General features: G+C 47.5%; 1 protein-coding gene across 4 annotated transcripts in view; it reads right to left on the reverse strand.

The window, feature by feature from the left end:
• The window catches only part of LOC138582147 (zinc finger protein interacting with ribonucleoprotein K-like), a 205,258-nt gene that overhangs the window by 33,214 nt on the left and 151,454 nt on the right, over positions 1 to 20,590 (reverse strand). For 3 of the 4 annotated variants that reach the window (XM_069653175.1, XM_069653172.1, XM_069653173.1), the window contains one exon: positions 2,418 to 2,513. In XM_069653175.1, coding sequence (XP_069509276.1) covers positions 2,418 to 2,513 — 96 coding nt within the window. The remainder of the gene's footprint in view (positions 1 to 2,417; positions 2,514 to 20,590) is intronic. The other variant, XM_069653174.1, reaches the window with a different exon arrangement.

A 20,590-nucleotide genomic window follows, 5' to 3' on the forward strand; every position in this document is an offset into this window, starting at 1 on the left:
TTAGCAATATAGCAGGCCCATTAACAGGGGTCCCTGAGGTTTTAATACCTAGTACAGCTCCAGGAAGCCGGGTATTATTGCAATTAGCACCCCTGGGAAATGTCCTGGGAAACTAATAGCAATGTATTTGTTTCAAATAATGAGCCGCAACAAGCATGCAACCCATCATGTGAAACAAGCATGCGACCCGTCATTTGAGATAAATACTCAACCAACATGGCCACCATGGAAATAGAAGCAAGTCTCTGACCGTTGCGGGTCAGGGTGTGAGAGGTGCGACGGGTGGCGCTGCAAAGCTTACTGGTAAGTAGGAAGTGGTGGGGAATGGTGGAAGGTGCAGGGACGCTGGGGAGAGGCATGAAGGTAGCGGGAAGATAGCGGGTGGGCGCAAGCAGCTCTGGGCTTGCTCAGAACGTGTATTATGAGATTCAGCCAGTGTTCCAAACTACTTTATTGGCTACCACGCCCACCCACGGCATCATTAAACTTTCAGTAGCAACAGTTAAAGGACCAATAGAGTGGATGACAAATGTAATTGTGTTTGTGATGATGTGACTATTGACTTATTCAAACACTTTGGTCAACTGAGCGGCGATATTCCTTTATTGCAGTTGTCTGCAATCTGCTGGTCTCCAGATGTTTTGGACTACAACCATTGATTATGCTGGCTATGTCTAGTGCAGTTTTATTCCAAAACATCTGGAGAACCAAAGGTTGCTGACCCCTGCTCTGTTGAAAACAAGCTATGCAGCCAATGTCAGCATTACATTTCCCATCCCATCTTACAGATTCATCATAACATATGAACGAAATAAGGTAGTGTAATTGTACATTTAAATTGCACTATGCTATGTATAGATATATATAGTGTTATTTTATGTTTCAGTATGCTATTATTTTTAGGAACATTTGTACATTGTTTTACTTTTATGGAAAGTGTTTATACTTTTGCAAAAACAAGTATAATAAACATTTTACTCATTTGATGAATTCTGAATGACAAATCCAACTTTGAGGAATTTTCTTAGTGATTAAGCAGGAAGGAAAAACAAAAAAATTAAAAAAGAATATATCACTCTATATAAGACGAGTGGTGGATGTGGGTGTGAAAGGCTGTGGGTATGGCTGCGCTCCTCGCATCCCAAGAACAAAGAATAATAGAAATACATATTTGATCAAATAAAGGGTAATTATAACCAATTAATCAGAATCATTAAAAAGAGAAAATGGTCTTTCTGAATCAAAACCATTGTATTCTCTACAATTACACTACCCGAAACCTACTTTTTAGGCACACTAATCTAAAATGATTTTCCCGGAATACCATGACGCCAGAATTGCCATCAAGCTGATATTATACTACAACCTTTTGCAATCACAGATGTGATGGTAAACACATTTAGTTCATGCACTTGCCCTTTGTGATTTGCTGTTTGATATGCTAGGTATTATAGAAAGGATTTCGACGACTAAAACATATATAGTAAAAAAACATATTTTTATGATAACCCCTAATGGACCTCCGTTACTGGTATACTGCATGCAATAGTTCCGCCCTGTTTAAATGGAAAAACTAAGCCCCAGTATTTAACTGGCTATGACTAAGATCTGCTTTAGATACTGTGCTTAACCGGCACACGGCAATGGGGATGTACCGGGGCATTCCGTCCCCGGCAGACCTGGTAATTCCCCTTTGCCAGGTGCCGGCAAAAATGACTCCCCATTCCCATTGAGTCCCATAGAACTCAATGGGAATGGGGAGGCCGGTAGCACCAGCGCCGTTAATAACGGTGCTGGCGCTACCGTGTAGGGCTGCTCGTGGGTCCGGTTCCGCCAGGCAGGTCAGGCCTGCCGGGCTGACCGGCACTTGCGAGCAGACCTTGTAGTTTGCCAGTCCGGTAACAACGGTACCAGCAAGCTAACCGGTACCATTGTTATTGCACCGGCAACATTTTAATGAGGCCCTGTGACTGTGTAAATGTGCGCAAATAATTGTGTTTTACCATATATTGCTATACTGAATTCAAATCCAGTCTCTAACCTATATGATACGATTTAAGTAGAAAAACTGTCTACTTCCAGGATAGAGTATTGTTGGTGTGGGTTACAATGACCATAATCATTATTTTCATCAAATGTCCTGGCTGTACAACATAATAATGGCAACAACTTAACTCCAGTTAATTCCTTTATAATTTGGAGCATTGCTAGTTTACCAAGTCCTGTCCCAAGTTATCTTTTCACACCAAGCTTTAAGCTGGAAGTGGAGAGAGTTGGACGGGATGGGATGAGAGTGATTTATTCCAGTGTTTGGTGAAGGGGCTGGAGGGTGAACCCGGAATAGATTAAGGGGACATGTCTTGGTTGATACGGTGTGCAATGATGTCCGCATTGTATGCTGTATGATTGTCACTGACCTTGGGCTCTTCCTGCAGGTTCTGGCTCTTGCGTGGAACGTGCATCGTCTTTATTCTTGGCCTCGGGAGCAGGTGGGCATGTTGCAACCAGTCCTGCTGCCAACACAAGAACATGTCAAGAAAGCATGAAAGAGATAATTGCGCATCTACACACACAATGAATGCATGATTTCTCTCAAGTCTGGCACAGCACATGGTTTAAAACACAGCTCCAAATTAAATGTAATGTGTGTTATTGTGACGTGTTTAAACTTCAGTGCAGCAAATCACACATGGTGTTGTTCTTGGAAATACCCCAAGGGGAAATTGGCTCGTTTAACATAGCTCTTAACTACTGGCAGATACAAATATTGTCTGTTACATTTTAATGGGCAGTAAGCAATGTCCCAAGTCAATCATGGGCTTTTCAAATGACTCATTGCCAGCTGAAATTCAATTAGAGCACTGAATTCAGGGAACATGCCTCAAAAGCGCCCGGACCATGTGACATGAAATGGAGGCTTCATGGCGTACTGCCTGAAGTCTGTGCCTTTCACATACAGAACGAGCCACTTACCGTAACATTCATTTTGAAGAGAGGTCCCGGTTACATTTTTACATTCTGTGTATGCTTATAAAATATGATGTTTTGCTACAGGAAAAAAATTGTAGAAAATAACTTTTGGAGATCAACCGAGACAAGGACTGAAAGCAACCGTCATAATGAGCCAGAAAACTACATACATTCTCTGGTGGCTCTTATGAACGTTTATACGTCGAGGCCAGCACGTTTGTCCCATGTGATCACCAAACAGAGGGCTCTTGAATCGTGTGAAGCAAGCTGCAAAACCAGCGGTAGAATGAAGCAGTGTCTTCCTGTGCATCATTCATCTGCAATAGAGTGACCCGTGTTTCACTGTTTAGCAAGTGGTTCCGTGCAGAGGATGTACCAAGCATGTACTCCCTCGGGCCTGCCTGTGCATCTTGGTAGGCATCGGATTCCGAGCAGCAGTGTGCTGCTGTGCACTCGAAAATAGGATTGGATGACATGCATTACTTACCGTAAAAGCATTTCTGATGGTTGTATCTGCTTAGATTCACATGCTGTGCATAGTCCGACATCCAGCGGTCTCTGCAGAGTATTGCATCTTGTTTTTCGAAAGTCAAAAAGGGGACGTCAACATAGGTGTGTCTGTAATACTATCCCTATAGTTACGTGTAGTGTACCCAAAATCCCTCACGCATCGAGGTCCCTCTGTTTGTATTTTTTCTGCCATGAGGGAACCTTATGACTAACGTGAGTGAGTATAGAAAAAAGAGAAATGAAGAAGTGTTAAAACGTCTATATTCCTACCATCCGAGCGGGGAGGAAGGGTGGGCGCATGTGAATCTAAGCAGATACAACCATCAGAAATGCTTTTACGGTAAGTAATGCATGTCTTCTGATGTTTGTTAATCTGCTTAGCAGAGGCGTTGCTAGGGGGGGGCTAAGGTGGCTATAGCCAGGGTCTTTTGGTTGTAGCCCCGGATAGAAGCTCAGGCGCTACAACCAAAATGCTAGCTAGCCCCCAGTCCCGCCCGTCCCGACATTATCTTAGCCCCTGATCTTTTCCAGACCTAGCAACACCCCTGCTGCTTAGAATCACATGCTGTGCATAGACTAGCGAGCAGTACCCGGAGTTGGAGGTGGGTTGTGAGAAGGAAAAGTAGAGAAAAGATGTCTTAGTACTGCTTGTCCCACCTGGGAATCAGATCTAGAATGGGCATCTAGACAATAGTGTTTTGTAAAGGTGTGTACAGAACTCCAGGTTGCAGCCTTGCAAATGGACTCAAGGGGAACATTTGCAATGAATTCTATGGATGCCCCAGTGCCTCGAGTAGAGTGTGCTCTAGGCTTGAAGGGCAGTTCTCTCTTAGCAAGAGTGTAACAGAGAGTGATGCACTGGACAATCCATCTAGATATAGTGGATTTGGAAACTGCATCTCCTTCTCTTCCTGCCAACACTGAGACAAAGAACTGATTAGTCTTTCTCAATGGTCTAGTTCTTTCCATATAGAACATGACCGCTCTGCGCACATCAAGAGTGTGCAGGCTCTTTATTCCCAAGTTTGATGGGTTCTGAAAGAACGTTGGTAGTTCTATAGACTGGTTGACATGAAATTTTGAAATGAACTTCGGTTCAAACCTAGGGTTTGTGCGTAGAACCGCCTTATCTTTGTGAACTGTTACAAAGGGATCTATTATAGAGAGCGTTTGTAGTTCACTCACTCTCCTAATGGAGGCGATAGCTATCAAGAAAGCAGTCTTAAGAGTGAGATCTTTAAGGGTTGCTTTATGCAGGGGCTCGAAGGGGGAGCCCATTAGCCTGGTTAGTACAACATTCAGGTCCCATCCGGGAGCTTGGTTAGATACAGGAGGGTGAATTCTTTTCACTCCCTCCAGGAAGGCTTTAATAACTGGAACTTTCCACCATGACACCTTATGTTGAGAAGTAGTGTAGGCGGAGAGTGCAACTAGGTGAACTTTAATAGAATTAAATACCAAACCTGAGTCCAACAAGTGAGTCAGGTTTAGAACAATTTGTGTGGGAGAGCAGTCAACGGGGTTGATGCTCTTTGATTTACATCAGATGACGAACCGTTTCCACTTGCTAGAGTAGCAGTAACGAGTGTTCAGTTTCCTTGCCTCTCTGAGAATGTCCATGCATCTCTGTGGGAGCTGCAAATGTCCAAATTATATGACCTCAGGAGCCAGGCTGCCAGGTTCAGGGTCTGTGGGCATGAGTGCAGCGTTGGCCCCTGTCCTGTGACAACATGGTACGGGCAGGGTAGTTTCACTGGAGGAGACAGTGACATCTCCATCAGATGAGCGAACCAGGGTTGGCGGGCCCACATGGGGGCAACCAGTATCATGGTAACTGGTTCCCGGTGCATCTTGTGCACTATCTTGTTGAGGGAAGTCTCTGCTGAGTCCGTCTGCCAGAAGATTGAGTTCCCCTGGTACATGTTGAGATAACAGGAACATGTTGTGTTTGAGAGCCCACTTCCAGATGTTCTGGGACAGCTTGGACAGTCCTGGACAGTGAGTGCCCCCTTGCTTGTTCAGGTAGTACATGGCCGTGGTGCTGTCTGTAAGGATCAGCACTGTTTTCCTTTGTATTTGTCTGGAAAGCCTTCAGTACTTTGAAGACCGCCAGCAGTTCCAGCAGGTTTATGTGTTTGGACGCCACACTCAGAGTCCAAACTCTGTGTGCAGTCTGATGGGACAGGTGAGCCCCCCCCATCCTGTGAGGGATGCGTCTGTGGTTAGAGTGGCTTCCACTGTGGGGGTGGCGAATGGTTTCCCCAACACAAGGTTTTCCTTTGACCACCATCGCAGCGAGAGAACCAAGGCCTGCAAGACCACCACTAGATCGTCCCATTGTCCGCTTGCCTGACACCACTGGCTGTTGAGCCACACTTGCATCGGACGCATGCGCAGGCGCGCATGAGGTACCAAATAAATACATGACGCCATCATTCTTAGCAATGGCATGGCTTTGAATACCGTCACCTCTCGACCGGCTACATATTGAGGGATCTGAAACAGCATGTTTTGGACCCTCTCATTGGAGGGGAAGACGAGGCCGTCCTTTGTTCGAATTAGAGCCCCTAGGAATTGCTTGACTTGGCTGGGGGCTAGACTGGACTTCTTCTCATTGATGGAGGAGCCCAGGGGGAACAAAAGGTCTACAGTCTTTTGGGTATTTGAGAAGCATGTTTCGTAAGAATCCCCTGTTATGAGCCTGTCGTCGAGGTAAGGGTAGACCGGAATGGACAACCTGCGCAGGTGTGCCACTGTGTCGGGGTTCCATTAGGTTCCTCTTTGTCTGGTCATGCAGCGGTCTCACACAGGAAGAAATGTTCCCGAATTCCCAGTAGATATGACCATTTACGTTCACCTCAGAACCCTGGTTCATCATTGTGTACGCATCCCTTCTGAGAACGCTATATGTTGCCTTGGAGGCGCTGGCACCCTTTGCATTCACATAGGTGCGCAGGCCTATGGCAGCGTGTTGTGCGTGCAGTCAGCTGATCTGTATTTAAGCTCTGCCCCCGCGCACAGCGGTGCTTCTGAATTTGTAATTTCAAAGCTATGAATCTTGCTATCTTGTTCTCAAGTCCTTTGAACCTCTGGTCTGCTCTGTCTTCTTTCTTGCCTCGTTCTTGCTACTTACCTGCTCATTGCTAAACTCGGAACGGCCACAGACTGCATTCACCTCATCCCTGCACGTCTTACCTGCTTGCTGCCAACCCGGAACGTCCACGGACTGCATTTGTCTCATCCCTCACGTCTTACCTGCCTGCTGCCAACCCAGAACGTCCACGGACTGCATTCGTCTCATCCGTCACATCTTACCTGCTTGCTGCCAACCCGGAACGTCCACGGATTGCATTTGCCTCATCTCTGCACGTCTTACCTGCTTATTGCCAAACCGGAACGTCCACAGACTGCATTTGTCTTATTCCTCACGTCTTACCTGCTTGCTGCAAACCCGGAATGTCCGCAGACTGCATTTGTCTCATTTCTCACGTCTTACCTGCTGGTTGCCAAAACAGGCCGGCTATTGGACTGCTTCAACTCCAACCATGGCTTACAGCTCAAAGACTCTAAGGAACTTAAAGGACAATAGCGCATTGGCGCAAGGATCAAAGGACTTAGCGCAACCGTACAAGGATCAGAGACTCGTTAGGCGTCCTCGTGCCGTCGGGAATAGGAAACAAGACATTGTGTTCCCAGGACTACCACTCCATTCCTACAATTTCATCTACAGAATCCATCCAGACCACTTATTGGTAAGCACACTACTATCTGGTTCTTCCTTTGTTTTGCTATCCTCTGCTCATGGTAATAGTTACCTCTCTTGTTTCAGGCTACTCACCAATCTAGCTTGGAACTATTCAGTCCTAGTCTACTTTTCTTGCTTGTGAGTATCTGCTCATCACCTTGCTTAGATATTTCATTGTCTTGAGTCACATGTTAATACTGGGTTAATTTCTCTTGCAGCCAGCTGTCTGTGTACCAGGGTGTACCAATATTTTCGGGCAATACCCACCTCAATCTGTCCTTTTGTACTCTTGAGGGGTATATTGTCAGAAAGACTTAATTGCATCACAATGTGTCAAGCCACCACTGCTGATTCTAGCCCTTGGGCCCTAACACGCTGCCACTGCCAGTACCTTCATGAATACCCTTGGCGCTGAGGCTATGCCGAAGGGTAGCACTTTGAACTGATACCGTTTGCCTTCTATCATGAACCTTAGGTATTTCCTGTGCGCTGGCAACATTGAAATATGAAAGTATGCATCTTGTGTGAGCAGGGGGATTACCTCCTGCAAAGTCACCATACGAAACTTCTGAGGTTTTACGAATTTGTTTGCTGGGCGCAGATCTAGTACAGGGCGCATGGTTAAATCCTTTTTGGGTACAAGGAAGTACACTGAATAAATACCCTCCTTTGCCTGGGATAGAGGCATGACCTCTATTGCTCCTTTTTCCAGCAGCAGTTCGACTTCCTGAAGAAGGATGGAGAGGTGTTCCGGTGATAGGCGTCTTCCCCTTGGGGGTCTGAATGTAGGGGACCGACTGAATTTGATGCAGTAACCGTGGGCTATTGTTGACAGTACGCAGTGGTCTGTGGTAATTCCCTCCCATGCTTGTAGGAATGATGTTAACCGGCCCCGACCGGAGATGCATGGCAGGGGACCCGAACTTTCGGGTCATTTGGTGTTGGTAGCCGGGGAGCCTCTGGGAGTGGAGCCCGACCTCTTCCCTTGCCACAATGTTGTGCTCTCTGAGCATACTGTCCACTGGTTCCCTGAGGGGAGGACCAGTTGCCGGCTGAGGAGTATTGTTGTTGATTTTGTCGTTGGCCACGAAAAAAGCACCTGTTGCTGTAACTTCGCTTATTAGGAGGTCTTGTAATTTGGTCCAGATTCCTTAGAGTTTTGTGTTCCTTCTTAGCTGTTTCCAGTGCGCCATCAACCGCCTTGCCAAACAAGTTTGAGTCTTCAAGGGGTTTGTTGATGAGGTACGCCTGGGTTTCTGACTTGAAACCTGTGTTTCTGAGCCAAGCATGACGCTTAAGAAGTACACCCTGGACTAGTGACCGGCCAGCCGTTTCCGCAGCATCTAAGGTGGTCTTGATGACGCTTTGGTTTACCTGAGTACCTTCTGTCACAATGGCTAACAAGCGGGTTTGCAAGGGCTCAGGGGCTTCTTGTAGGCCTTCGCGCAACAATCCCCATTAGGCATCAACTTAGCTTGCCAACAAAGTATTGTTGTTGGCAATCCGCTTGGAGAAAGCTGCCGAGGATATAATCCTTTTTCCCAAGGCATAAAGTTTCTTTCCCTCCTTGTCTGGGGGTGCTTCGCTAGTAGATAGAGGAACCCCCGCCCTTTTCCTCGTGGTGGTTACTACCAGGGAATCAGGTATGGCGTGACCCCTGATATATAAGGGATCCGACAGTGAGGGGCTAAAAAGCTTCTCTATTCTTGGTTTGACCCCTCTAACCAATGCAGGTGTGGATAAAGAGGGAACGAGGCGTCTCTTGACTGAGGCAAGAAGGGGTATGGCTTGGCTAGTAGGTGGTTTGCCTTAATTATTATCTCCAAAAAATCTACTTTTGGGGTAATTTTCACTGTCTCAATTTCAAAATATACTGCCGCTTTGCATTGCATTGCATTGAAAGTGGGTTGATCATCCACAGGTGATGGGTTCCTGACCGGTGTGGTCTGAGGAGAGGGCAGATCCAAAACATCAGGGTCTGTTGACGCCCCTGGAGACTGCCAGGGCTGTGGTTCACATATGTCTGGGTCTTCTTCAAAGTCCCCTACAGGGTCTTGTAGATCCTCAGTATTTAGGAATTCTTCATCTTCCTGAAAATGTGGGTCCTCTTCAGTGAGGTCATATGTATCAATTTCCTCCTCAAGTGGGCCCAAGAGTCTTGGATATTTGGCCCTAGGGTCTTCATGGAGTACCTCTCTTGGCCTTTTTGGGTATAACGTGTTCAGAGGTGGACACAAACCTATCTAGTCTGTCCATGCACGATTCAAATCTTTCCCTAGTCCACTGGGATAACCCTGAACGGTCTAGTGGTGGAAAGGTCTGCTCCTCCACCTCTAGGCGTCGAGATCTCTCCCATAGCATGGAGGATATGCTCACGTCGCCCTCTGAGAACCCTTCTTGTGGGCCCGACACTGGGGATGTATCTCTAGGTCTTCCTTTTGACGTGGGGAGAGGTTCTGGCGTACCCTCTGTAGATTTTGGCATCTCTCGGACCTTGTGAGCGGGTATCGCCGTCCGTTTCTGAGCATCAGAGGAGACTATTCTAGATATGCTCTCCATGTCTAGTTTGTCCGTCGAGGACTGGTCGTGAATGGTTTTCGGCGGTGCCGGAACCTTATCGTCGACGGACGCTCTCTTATGAGGCATTTCGCCAGAGGTTTTGGTGGTAGCGCTCTTAGTTGCAGACGGCCCAGTCGCTAGGCGCGCATGCAGCTGCGGGGAGGGCTGGCGACCCTTACGGTCGGCGGATGCTGCCGGTAGATTCGGCGTCTCCGTTGGCGCCTTCTTCGACTTACTCGAGGAATGGGCGTGGGTTGTGTGTTTAGATTTTACTTTTTCAAGTGCGTCAGCGTTGCCGGGGTGTACATCCCCATAAGTAGGACGTGAGCTGAACTTTTCGGGGCCGGGGACTGACGCAGAGGAGCGGGAGCGCTCCTTAGAGAGGTCGACAACCTCCGATACGGAGGTAGCGATATCACTATCCCCCTCGTCACATTCGGCGGCAGCCGCTGCGGGTGAGGAATCAGCCTTCGACATAGTGTAGGCTGGCCACCGCTTGACCCTGCGGTCCTTCAAAGTTTGTGGTTGAGGGGTAAGCAGCGGTTACACCGCTTATGCTTATCCTTTCACGTGAATTTGCCGTTACAACGAGGGCAAAATCTAAAAGGAGTCCTCTCCATAGCTGAGGATGTAATAAGTGATAACGACCCCGAAGGAAAAGGGGGAGAAAGGGAAAGGCATTCTAGAATAAAGCAGAAATGTCCACACCAACCCCCACTCTCCCTACTGTGTAGTCCGGCGAGGCCGGGCCACGTGTTCGGCAGCGCCGATAGAATCGCCTCAGTCGAAACCACCGACGTCGAAGATCTTGACTCGGCGGGGAAGTTGCTTAGCCGTCAAAAGAGGGCTGAAGGCGGTTGGATTAACGATAACTGACAAATTGACCAAGGGTCGAATAAATGGTAATGGCAATGTCTCTTACGAGCTCCGCATAAGGCGACCAGTATTCTGGGCGGAAAAAAAAGCAATCTGAGGGACCTCGACACGTGAGCAATTTTGGGTACGCTACATGTCACTATAGGCATAGTATTACAGACACGCCTATGTCGATGTCCCCTTTTCGCCTTTCGAAAAACAAGATGTAATACTCCGCAGTGACCACTGGATGTCGGACTATGCACAACATGTGATTCTAAGCAGATTAACAAACATCAGAAATTGGGATTTCTTCTGATTTCATCTATTTAGCAGGCACGTACTTACTCGCCTTAGAAGCAAGACAACACGGAACAGCACAGGTTTGATCCCCGCGTCCGCGCTTAGAAACCTCTGGGTATTAAGCACATTATAAATAACCTATCATATCATATCAATATTTGCAATTAAAAACCTTCCCTTGAACCAGGCATCAAAAAACAATTAGATAGAATTAGGCAGAACCCAGAGCCTATGCGTGGATTGCACGGCAGCCACTGACTGAGATGGGGAGGTGTTCAGGTGAAACCCCCTCTTTGAAGACAGAGGGCTTATTCCAACATGGGGCAGCAACAATCTCTAGCACATCTGATCTTTTCCCCCTTCCAGTAGGTAACCCGAGTGCAGATGCCAAAATTAAGATTTCTTTATGATATTGAACTAAATAAACAGTGAGATTCTTTAGTTAATTTAAATTCCTTAGGCCTACAGAAAGTGCCCTCCTGCTGATCAAACAGGATAAAATAGTTCCCTTAGATGACACTTAGTATCTACACCTTAATATATGTGTGCATTGATGTAACAGATTAACCCACATACACAAAATGAATGGAACAGTTTTTATGCTGATCCTGTGAGCAGGATGCCCAACTATTACATTGTTTTGATGAGGATTCTTCGACAGCTTTGTATGTAAGGCCATCAAAGATAAAATACAGCTGATCTTCGTATTAGCTATGTTAAGAGTTTCACTGAGTGAAACATTTACTAGATTTATTTCTGAAAGATTAAAGTGTGCTTTATCAAGCTATACTTTCTACACAGTTGCAGAGGACCATACGCATTTGTCATGTTTCGGACAGTGGGGAAAAAATGACAAAGCCATATATTTTTGTTCAAGGGTTTATCAAGGATTAGATACAGAATATGAGCTAAGGAGTACATTGAAAGTTCCCCTACCCAGGAAAACACAATCAAAAACCACCAAAGTCAAGATAGACTTCACCAGGTAGGTGTCATTTCCACTGGCTGTGACAGCCTGGTTACCAGCACTGGTGACAATGTCTTAGTTATTAAAGCACCCAGGACGTTACACAACCTCCCTTGTTCGAGCTTTACAGGATCCTGGAGTGCCTCAACCTTCTTGTTCCTTGATGGTTGAAGTCCCAGGGAGGTGGCAACCCTTCTTTCCTCCCTAGCATTGCAGGCTCATAGTATTCCAAGCCCTCTTACCTTATCTCTAGACACAGGCTTTAAGTCCTTTATCCCTTGACTACTACCACTCCTCCTCCTACTACAACTGTTTTTGAAAGTCCAAAATGACAAGCTTCTCAATTGTACCTGTCAGTGAAAGCTAGAAGGTCGACCCTTGGGCACCCAGACCAAAGCTGGGAGACCAGACCTGTGATGCTGGAAATGGATCGGAGGGACAGGGCCTCCGTATCCTTGTCCTTTAGTGCTTTTATCACGTATATTCTGTCGTGTTTTCCACGCAGGAGTTCATGTGGGACACCTGGTGGTGCAGCTCTCTCTTTTGGTTTGGTGAACCGACCCTAGGGATACCCTTATGGCACCCTTGGGTGGGAGTACAACTCTGTACTCGTAGTGTATGTTTTTGGGCACCTGTGGGTGGTCCACAGAGCAGGGGATGGGCTGGTGGAAGCTCTGTGCTGAATTGACAGGTGCCCTGAGCGTCCTCCATTTTGGGATGCCCAGGCTCTGTCATTGGAATCAGTGGATTCCTGATGGAGACAAGATGCCCGTAGCCTCTTGCCATCCATTGCTTGTTACCTTGGTTTTCCCGAAGTCCTGGGAAGCCCTGACTCTGTCCCTTCCCCCTGACTGGCTGTTGGGTGGAAGTTCCATGTATGGTAGTGTGGGGAAGTGCTGACCAGACGGGCTGGAGCCTTCCCAACGACTGTATGTTGCTGGTACAACCAAGGGGTGGGACCTGGGTGAATGGAGTGTGTGATGAATACGTATTCTGTGTTATGGGTGTCTAGTATCTGGTGTTTGACACAATGACTGAGACAGCCCTGCCCGAAACTGGTATGAATGCAGTGTGTAGTGCTGAATGGCAGAGTACTTGTCCGAATCCACATTCTGTTTTGTGAGTGTCTGGATGGAGAAGAATGGCCTAAGTGCACTGTGCGCTTGATTGGCTGACTGACTGCCTGAATGCCCTTCTGAGTGACTCGTTGCCTGAGTGTGACCCAGCAGAATGAATGGAAGATCAACTAGTATATCTGGGGGCCTCTCACTGCTAGAAATCGTTCAGAAGCGGAAGTTGATACTTGATGCTTACTCTCGAAGCCGAGCCGGAAGAAGAAGGTGAACCGCTGTTCCCTATCCGTGTAATCTGAAAGCTGCTGTGTCTTCAAGAACTGATCCAGGAGAGGACCTGGTAAGGAGACCTCTCCCCGAGCTACGAGGGGCCATCGTGCAACAGCTAATCTTTGACAAAAGCTTCATGGTAGACAGACCTACAAAAGGCTGCCGATCTGAGAAGGGGACCCCCGAGGAGAACAAAGAGAAGCACCAGACAGCCGTCCACCATCACCGACCACTGTCACCGACCGGAGCCGCCGTGTTTTTGTTTGCCTAAGAAACATTTGAACCAAGGACTTCCTTGTTCATCATCGTCGACCACTTTCTTCCTGCTGAAGAAAGTCAAGGCCGCCGACCACCAAGGAGAATCCGCCGGTGGGTTTCCCGCCACCCGAAGACCTCAGAGTCGCCGATGAATCTACTGAATCCAGCCGTGGTCATGTCCCGTTCGCGCCGACGACTCAACGCCTTTGCTGGCCCAAAGTTCTTCATTCACTCTTTGCGGCAACGAACACTCATTGTAGAGGCACACCGCATGGCTCTTCTTCCCAGGACGTTCACAAGCTTTCATCAACGAGCACCGTGAAGATCGAAGCTGCTCCCTCGACGACCACCGTTCACCTTTTTCTTCATCTCAGAAGTTCAACGACCCGTGGCTCCTGCCTGAAAGGGAGCGCACTCAAGGAGGGCCTGTCGATTCCCCGACGAAGAACTCTCCAACACAAGGTACATTTGGGTTGCAGAATTATAGAAGAAGATAAGACTTTAATAAGACAATATATGTGGACTGGGCTTGTAGTGCATCTTCATTTACAGGTTGCCCAGGTGGGGGGATCCTCATATAGAACTGTGTCTAGGTATCAGGGCCAGTATTCTGCCAATTCTCTAACCAACTTGTCTTCCTCCTAAATCTATGGTTGATACCGTTTTGCTGTGTTGATTCGTATGCTATTTGAACTGAGTACAGTTGATGCACTTTAATGGAATCAGAGTAATCATGTTACCACCTAGAACTGTATATATTTACCATTTTAGAATTGTCAGAGCACAAAGTGTATTATCGTGATTGTGTATATAACCTCGAACCTTATTTATGTAAAGAATGTGTTTTAACTAATACAGTGTGGGGACATTCGTTTGTGGGTGCTTGGGGACTACACTGTACTTAAGAACCAGCCCGCATCACCTCCTGAGAAGCTAGGCCTTGATTACTCGTCCATTGCCACCAACAATAGAGAATCTTGGCTGGGGTCCTCTGTGCCTCTCCTCTGCCGTATAGAGAGCAGGAGTACAGACACCCCCCTGCGGTCCTTTACAAGACCTTTCTCCTCTCTAAACATGCCCTGCTATCCTTGACTCCATTTCGTTCAAGCTGCCACCATCTGGGCCTGCCACAGGCCGTTCTGGCCCACTGGAAGCTGCCTACTCTGACTGGCTAAGTCCTGACCCTACTCTTGCATGCACTTGTTCTTTCATTTGCTTCCCACTTCCTCTATACAGTTCTTCACTGATCTCAACAGTGGGTCAGTTTCACTCCCAGATCTGTTGTTATTCCCTCCACCCCCTTCAATCCTGTTATAACCACCTCTTTCCCCCTTCTACTTTTATTAACGCTCCCTTCAATCTTCGCTCTGTTGTCAATATCTTCCTCTTTCCCTCTGATGTTATTCCCGACTAAAGGACAGTCAAGGTTTTACCTTGTACCGCCTACCCTCTGATATTATTGTTCCATCCAAAACTGCTGCAGGTTTTACCTCCTTCCCCCTTTCCTCTGATGCCAGTGCCTCCTTTCACTCCACGCCAGGTTTTACCTCCTTCCTCGTCTTCACTCCTCTATCCCTCACAACATCCTCCTCTTCTGCCACCTTTCCAGTCTCCTCTGCTCCATCCATATCCTGGCCTTCTTCCTCCTTCCAGTCTCCAGCCTTCACTAAAACATAGGGCCTCATTACGAGAATGGAGGTAGCCATGCCGTACTTACCGGCATGGCTACCTCCATTCCGGGTACCGGGTTCCCTGAATGGGGAAATACTGGGCCATTCCGACCTAGGAGGGCCTGGTATTTCCCCATTCAAGGAACCCGGACCCCGTACATCCCCATCGAGCCCTGAGAGGGCTCAATGGGAATGGGGAGCATGCTAACAAGGGGCCTGTTAATGACAGGCCCATTGTTAGCATGCTGGGCCGCTCGCGGGACCCGCTAAGGACGTCTGGTAATACAGACCTCGTAATGAGGCGGTAGGGGGTTAACGGTGCCGGCAGCTCTACCGGCGCCGTTAACCACCTACCGCCAGGGTCGTAATGAGACCCATAGGGCCTCATTACGACCCTGGCGGTAAGGGGTTTACGCCAGCGTTAGCTGCGCCGACCCCTTACCGCCAATTACGAGGTCCCTTAGCGCCATGGAGGTTTTAACACCCGCTTTTGGCGGGTGTTAAAATCCATGGCGCTAAGGGACCATGGAGTTAATTACGCCACCGTAATTTACGGTGGCGTACTTAACGCCTTCCCCACTCCCATTATGCCCTATGGGGCAAAAATGGGAATGGGGAAGGGTAAATGGGGATTGGGGACTTACCGCCCCGCCAAGGTCGGAATGGGGCGGTAAGTCCGCCAACCACCATGGCGTAAACGTAGTTTACGCCATGGTGGTAAAGTCACGGCCCAGGCGGTAACTTACCGCCTGGGTCGTAATGAGGCCCATAGTCTCCGTCTCCACAAACCAGCACTTTCAGGCTGGGCTATCTGGCTTACAAAAGTCTCTCCTTTCCATCCTTGGTTGGGACTTCCAATGAGGGCATGTACCAGGGAATGGTTAGGGACTCATGTCTGTGACTGGCTGTGGTCTTTGACTGCCTGTAACTACATTTCCACCAGATAAGGTTATTTTGGAAGGGCTATGGGTGTTTTATTTTTATTTTCCCACAACTTTCATACACTTTCCATTGGACCCATGGTTCCACGAAATAAGTGGATGGGTTACAAACTGAATTGGGCCTGTCAACCTCATTGAAAATGCACCTGCTGTGTTCTGCGCTGGCAGGGGCCTGAATAGGCACCTCTCCATGCTATTTAGGGCCAGGGTTGGGTTGTTCTGTGGGATTGGTGTGTGCAAGGGACCCCATAATATTTGGTCCACATTGAAAAGGGTTATGCTATCCCCAATGTGACTGTCTCCTGCTAAGCAGACCGGATAGAGGGAGAGTGCCCTATGGATCCTCCACATTTTGTCAACTGACCCCCAGGGCCACTCTCCCACCCGTTTGCAGAGCCAGGCATGAGGCAGATAGTTTACACCTATCAATATGCTCATTTTTAACATGCATTGCATATCTATGTTACTGCATGCTTTGCCATTGTATGCATTTATTTATTTATTTATTTGTATTTGTATAGCGCACAGCAGACCGAAGGCATCGTGGCCTTGTTACAGTGTTGCTTATACTTAGTTACATACATTTCAAATAATCCATCGGGGTGGTTGTTACAGTATTGCTTGTACTTAGTTACATACAGTTCAGGTCTGTAGGTGTTACATTGGACAATGTTATACATTTGTTACATACATGCATTGTGGAACAGGTGACTAGGAGAACAGATTAGTTGAAGAGGGCAGTTTTGAGTTTCCTGCGGAAGGAAAATAGAGATGTTTCAGCTCTGAGGTCGGTGGGGAGGGAGTTCCAGAGCTTCGGGGCGAGGAAGGGGAAGCCTATACCTCCTGCCTTTGTCCTGTTGATGCGAGGTATCGTTAGTTGATTTGTGTATTGTAATCTGGTCGGTCTGGTGGATTGAGATCTACATGTGACAGATAGGTATGAAGGTGCTGAGAGGTTGATGCATTTATGCATAGTCGTGAGAATTTTGAAGGAGATACGGACCTTGACTGGGAGCCAGTGAGCTGTCTTCCTCGCTTGAGTGATGTGGTCTCTTTTCGGTATGCTGAGGGCTGCCCTAAGAACGTTGTTTTGAGTTGTTTGGAGTATTGATAGTTTTTTTTGGATGTGCCGGCTAGGAGCGCATTACAGTAATCTAGTTTGGCTCCTATGGTAGCTCTGGCGATTGAGAGGCAGTTATCTTTTGTTAGGAATGGTTTTATTGTGTTGATAAGTTTGGTACTTAGTGCGGAGGCCGAGACTATGGTGCTGACTTGTTTGTCCATTGATAGGGTAGCGTCTATGTGAACCCCCAGTGTTTTGACTGAGGATAACACTGGGATGACACAGTTATCTATGTTGAAGTTAAGGTACAGCGGGTTGAGGTTGGAGAGTGTGGATTTCTGGCCTAGAATGAGAATTTCTGTCTTGTCCTCGTTCAAGCAGAGGCCGTTGGTGGCCATCCATGCTTGTATGGTGGAGTAGATTTGCTGTAGGGTAGTGGCATCTTGATGGTAATGCCCTGTCAGGGGAAGGAGAACCTGAGTGTCATCGGCGTAATTTGTGTATGTGACACCTAGTGCGTCCAGTTTGTAAAAGAGAGGCTTGGTAAAAAGATTATAGAGCGTGGGGGCAGTACATGAACCTTGTGGGACACCGCAGTGGATGATGGAGGGTGCTGCATGAGCTGTGTTAGAGAACACTTTCATGGCTCTGACCTCTAGGAAAGAGGTTACCCAGGATGCTGCGTCCTTAGAGAAGTGCGCAGCCTGCGTCAGATGACTGGTGAGTGTGGTGTGATCTACCAGATCAAATGCTGCGGAAAGGTGCAGGAGAAGAAGGAGTGCAGGCTTGCCTTTGTCAAGGATGTTAGTGATTTCATTTTTTAAGTCTAGAAGGGCGGTTTCAGTTCCGTGCCCTTTGCGGAACCCAGATTGTCTTTTTCCTAGGATTGCGTTCGATTTAAGGTATAGTTGAATCTGTTTGTGGGCTGCCTTTTCTAATATTTTCAGGAGGAATGGGACTGTTGTTATGGGTCGGTAGTTATTGGGATTAGCTCGGTCTAGCGTTGGTTTTTTTAAGAGAGGGCCCACCCATGCCTCTTTAAGGCTGTCTGGGACTATGCCTTTTTTGAATGAAGCATTGATGAATGCCGTGAGAAGAGGGGCTAGCGGTTCTGCGCAGTCCTTGATAATTTTGGGGTGGCACACATCACCCTTACATTGTGAAGGTTTGAGGTGTCTGAGGATGTCAAATGACATCTGCTTCAGAGATTTCTGTGAATGCGAATTTGGGCATGTTGCCAGGTTTGACATTAGGATGAGTCTGTATATGAGGGCTTTGCTTAGGTAAGGTATTGTAATGGTGAGATATCTTATTTTGGAGGAGGTTTATCTTTGCAAGCATGGCTGATTGAATGCTTGTGCACCATGCTTCGTCTTTGACGATCTCATCAGGGCATGTGGGTGGTACTGTTAATTCTTTAAAGATACTGAAGAGTTCTTTAGAGTGGGAGTTGGCAGCGGAGATACAGTGGTTGTAGGCTTCAGATTTAGCAATGAAGATGGCGTCTTTGTATTTTTTGGCTATGGATTTGAAGTTGCCTGTTGTGGTGTTGCAGGGATTACACTGCCAGTTTTTGAGTGCTTGGCGTTTGTCTTTGCGCAGAGTCTGGAGTTCCTCTGTGAACCAGGAGTTGGAGTGGAAGGATTTTTTTTCTTTTTTGTTTTCTAATGGTGCGACGGCGTTGACAGCTTTAGTAATGGTATATTTGAATATTTCTGCAAGGATATTTGGGTCAGAGAAGAAGGGAGGCGCTAGGCATGGCAGGTTAAGGTGTGCACTGAGGTTGTCCGCGGTGAGTTTTTTGGCACTTCTAGCTAAGGTCGCCGGTGCTGTGGTAGGCACTTTAGTGCATATAGAAACTGGGATGTCGAATTGGAGAAGGTTGTGGTCTGTCCAAAGGAGGCTAGTATTGGATGTGATGGCTGTGTTACAATTATGGTCTATGATCCAGTCTAGGATGCGTCCTTTTGCGTGAGTAGACGCAGTGATTTTTTTTTAGAAGCCTATGTCGTGGAGGTCTTTGGCTAGCGAGGTAGCAGTTTTGTCCTTGGGGTCATTGAATCCTAGATTAAGGTCTCCTATGAGTAATGATTTAGTGGATTTCTTAATATTGTTTCCTAGGAGGTGATTGACTTGACCTATGAAATTGGCGGTGGGGCCAGGTGGTCGGTATATGATATGAATATTTATTGTGCTGTTAGGTGAGAGTGCTAATTTGACTGATAGAATGTCAACATTCCCTTCCTCTTGGTAGGGTATGGTTCTAATAGATAGTGTTTCTTTGTGACTAAGGGCTACTCCCCCTCCTGTTTTGGCAGTCCTGTCTTGTCTAAGGATGGCGTACCCTTGAGGTACTGCTAGTGTGATGGCTGGGCCGGAAGCTTCGTTGAGCCAGGTCTCTGTGATAGCAAGTATATCTAAGTCTTGAGTGGTTATTAGGTCGTTTATTTCTAGGGCGTGGGCATTGAGGGAGCGTACATTAATTAGAGCGCCCTTGTATAGCGTGGAGCACAAGTTCTTTGTGGCTAGGGGCGGAGAGTCTGACATGGGTGCGGCTGTATGTTGAGAGTAAGAGTTGCCGCTGGGTGTGGTGTGTGTAGGCTTGGTGTTGTAGCGTGTAGCGGTAATGTCACGGTGGTGGTGTTTGTTCACTTTGATGGTGCGTGAGCTAAGTCGGCAGTTTCTGTGTGGTGTGAGTGTAGGTGTGGCCTGTCGGTGGATGTGGAGGGTGCGGGATCGGAGTCTGACCAATCTCAGGCTGAGGTTCGGCACCGGTGTGGTTATGTTTTGAGGAGTGTGTGAGGTCTTAGGCAAGAAGTCCATAGTGTGATGACGACTGGAGGCGTTGTGATAGTGGTAGTTAGGCTCTGGGCTGGGGAGGTGCGGTATGAGTATTTGAGTGAGTAGTGTGCATAGTAGACATGCGTGGAAGAGCAGGGAGTACATGCTGTAGGTGAGTTCGCTTGGCCACTAGAATGTGGGCTATAGAGGTGCCTATGTTACTCATAGGAAGGGAGTATATGCCACAGGGTGGGCTAGGAACAGTCAATACAGTATTCAGCAGCGTGGGCTGGGAGCAATCAATACAGTATTCAGCAGCGTGGGCTTAGAACAGTCAATACAGTATTCAGCAGCGTGGGCTGGGAACAGTCAATACAGTATTCAGCAGCGTGGGCTGGGAGCAATCAATACAGTATTCAGCAGCGTGGGCTAGGAACAGTCAATACAGTATTCAGCAGCGTGGGCTGGGAGCAATCAATACAGTATTCAGCAGCGTGGGCTCGGAACAGTCAATGCAGTATTCAGCAGCGTGGGCTAGGTACAGTCAATACAGTATTCAGCAGCGTGGGCCATATGCAGCTAACGCTGGCTGGGAGCATTTAGCATTGGCTGACAAGCTTGGTAG

This window comes from Ambystoma mexicanum, chromosome 3q (genome assembly GCF_040938575.1).
Source record: "Ambystoma mexicanum isolate Mex_15411 chromosome 3q, UKY_AmexF1_1, whole genome shotgun sequence".
NCBI classification, from domain to species: Eukaryota; Metazoa; Chordata; class Amphibia; order Caudata; family Ambystomatidae; genus Ambystoma; species Ambystoma mexicanum.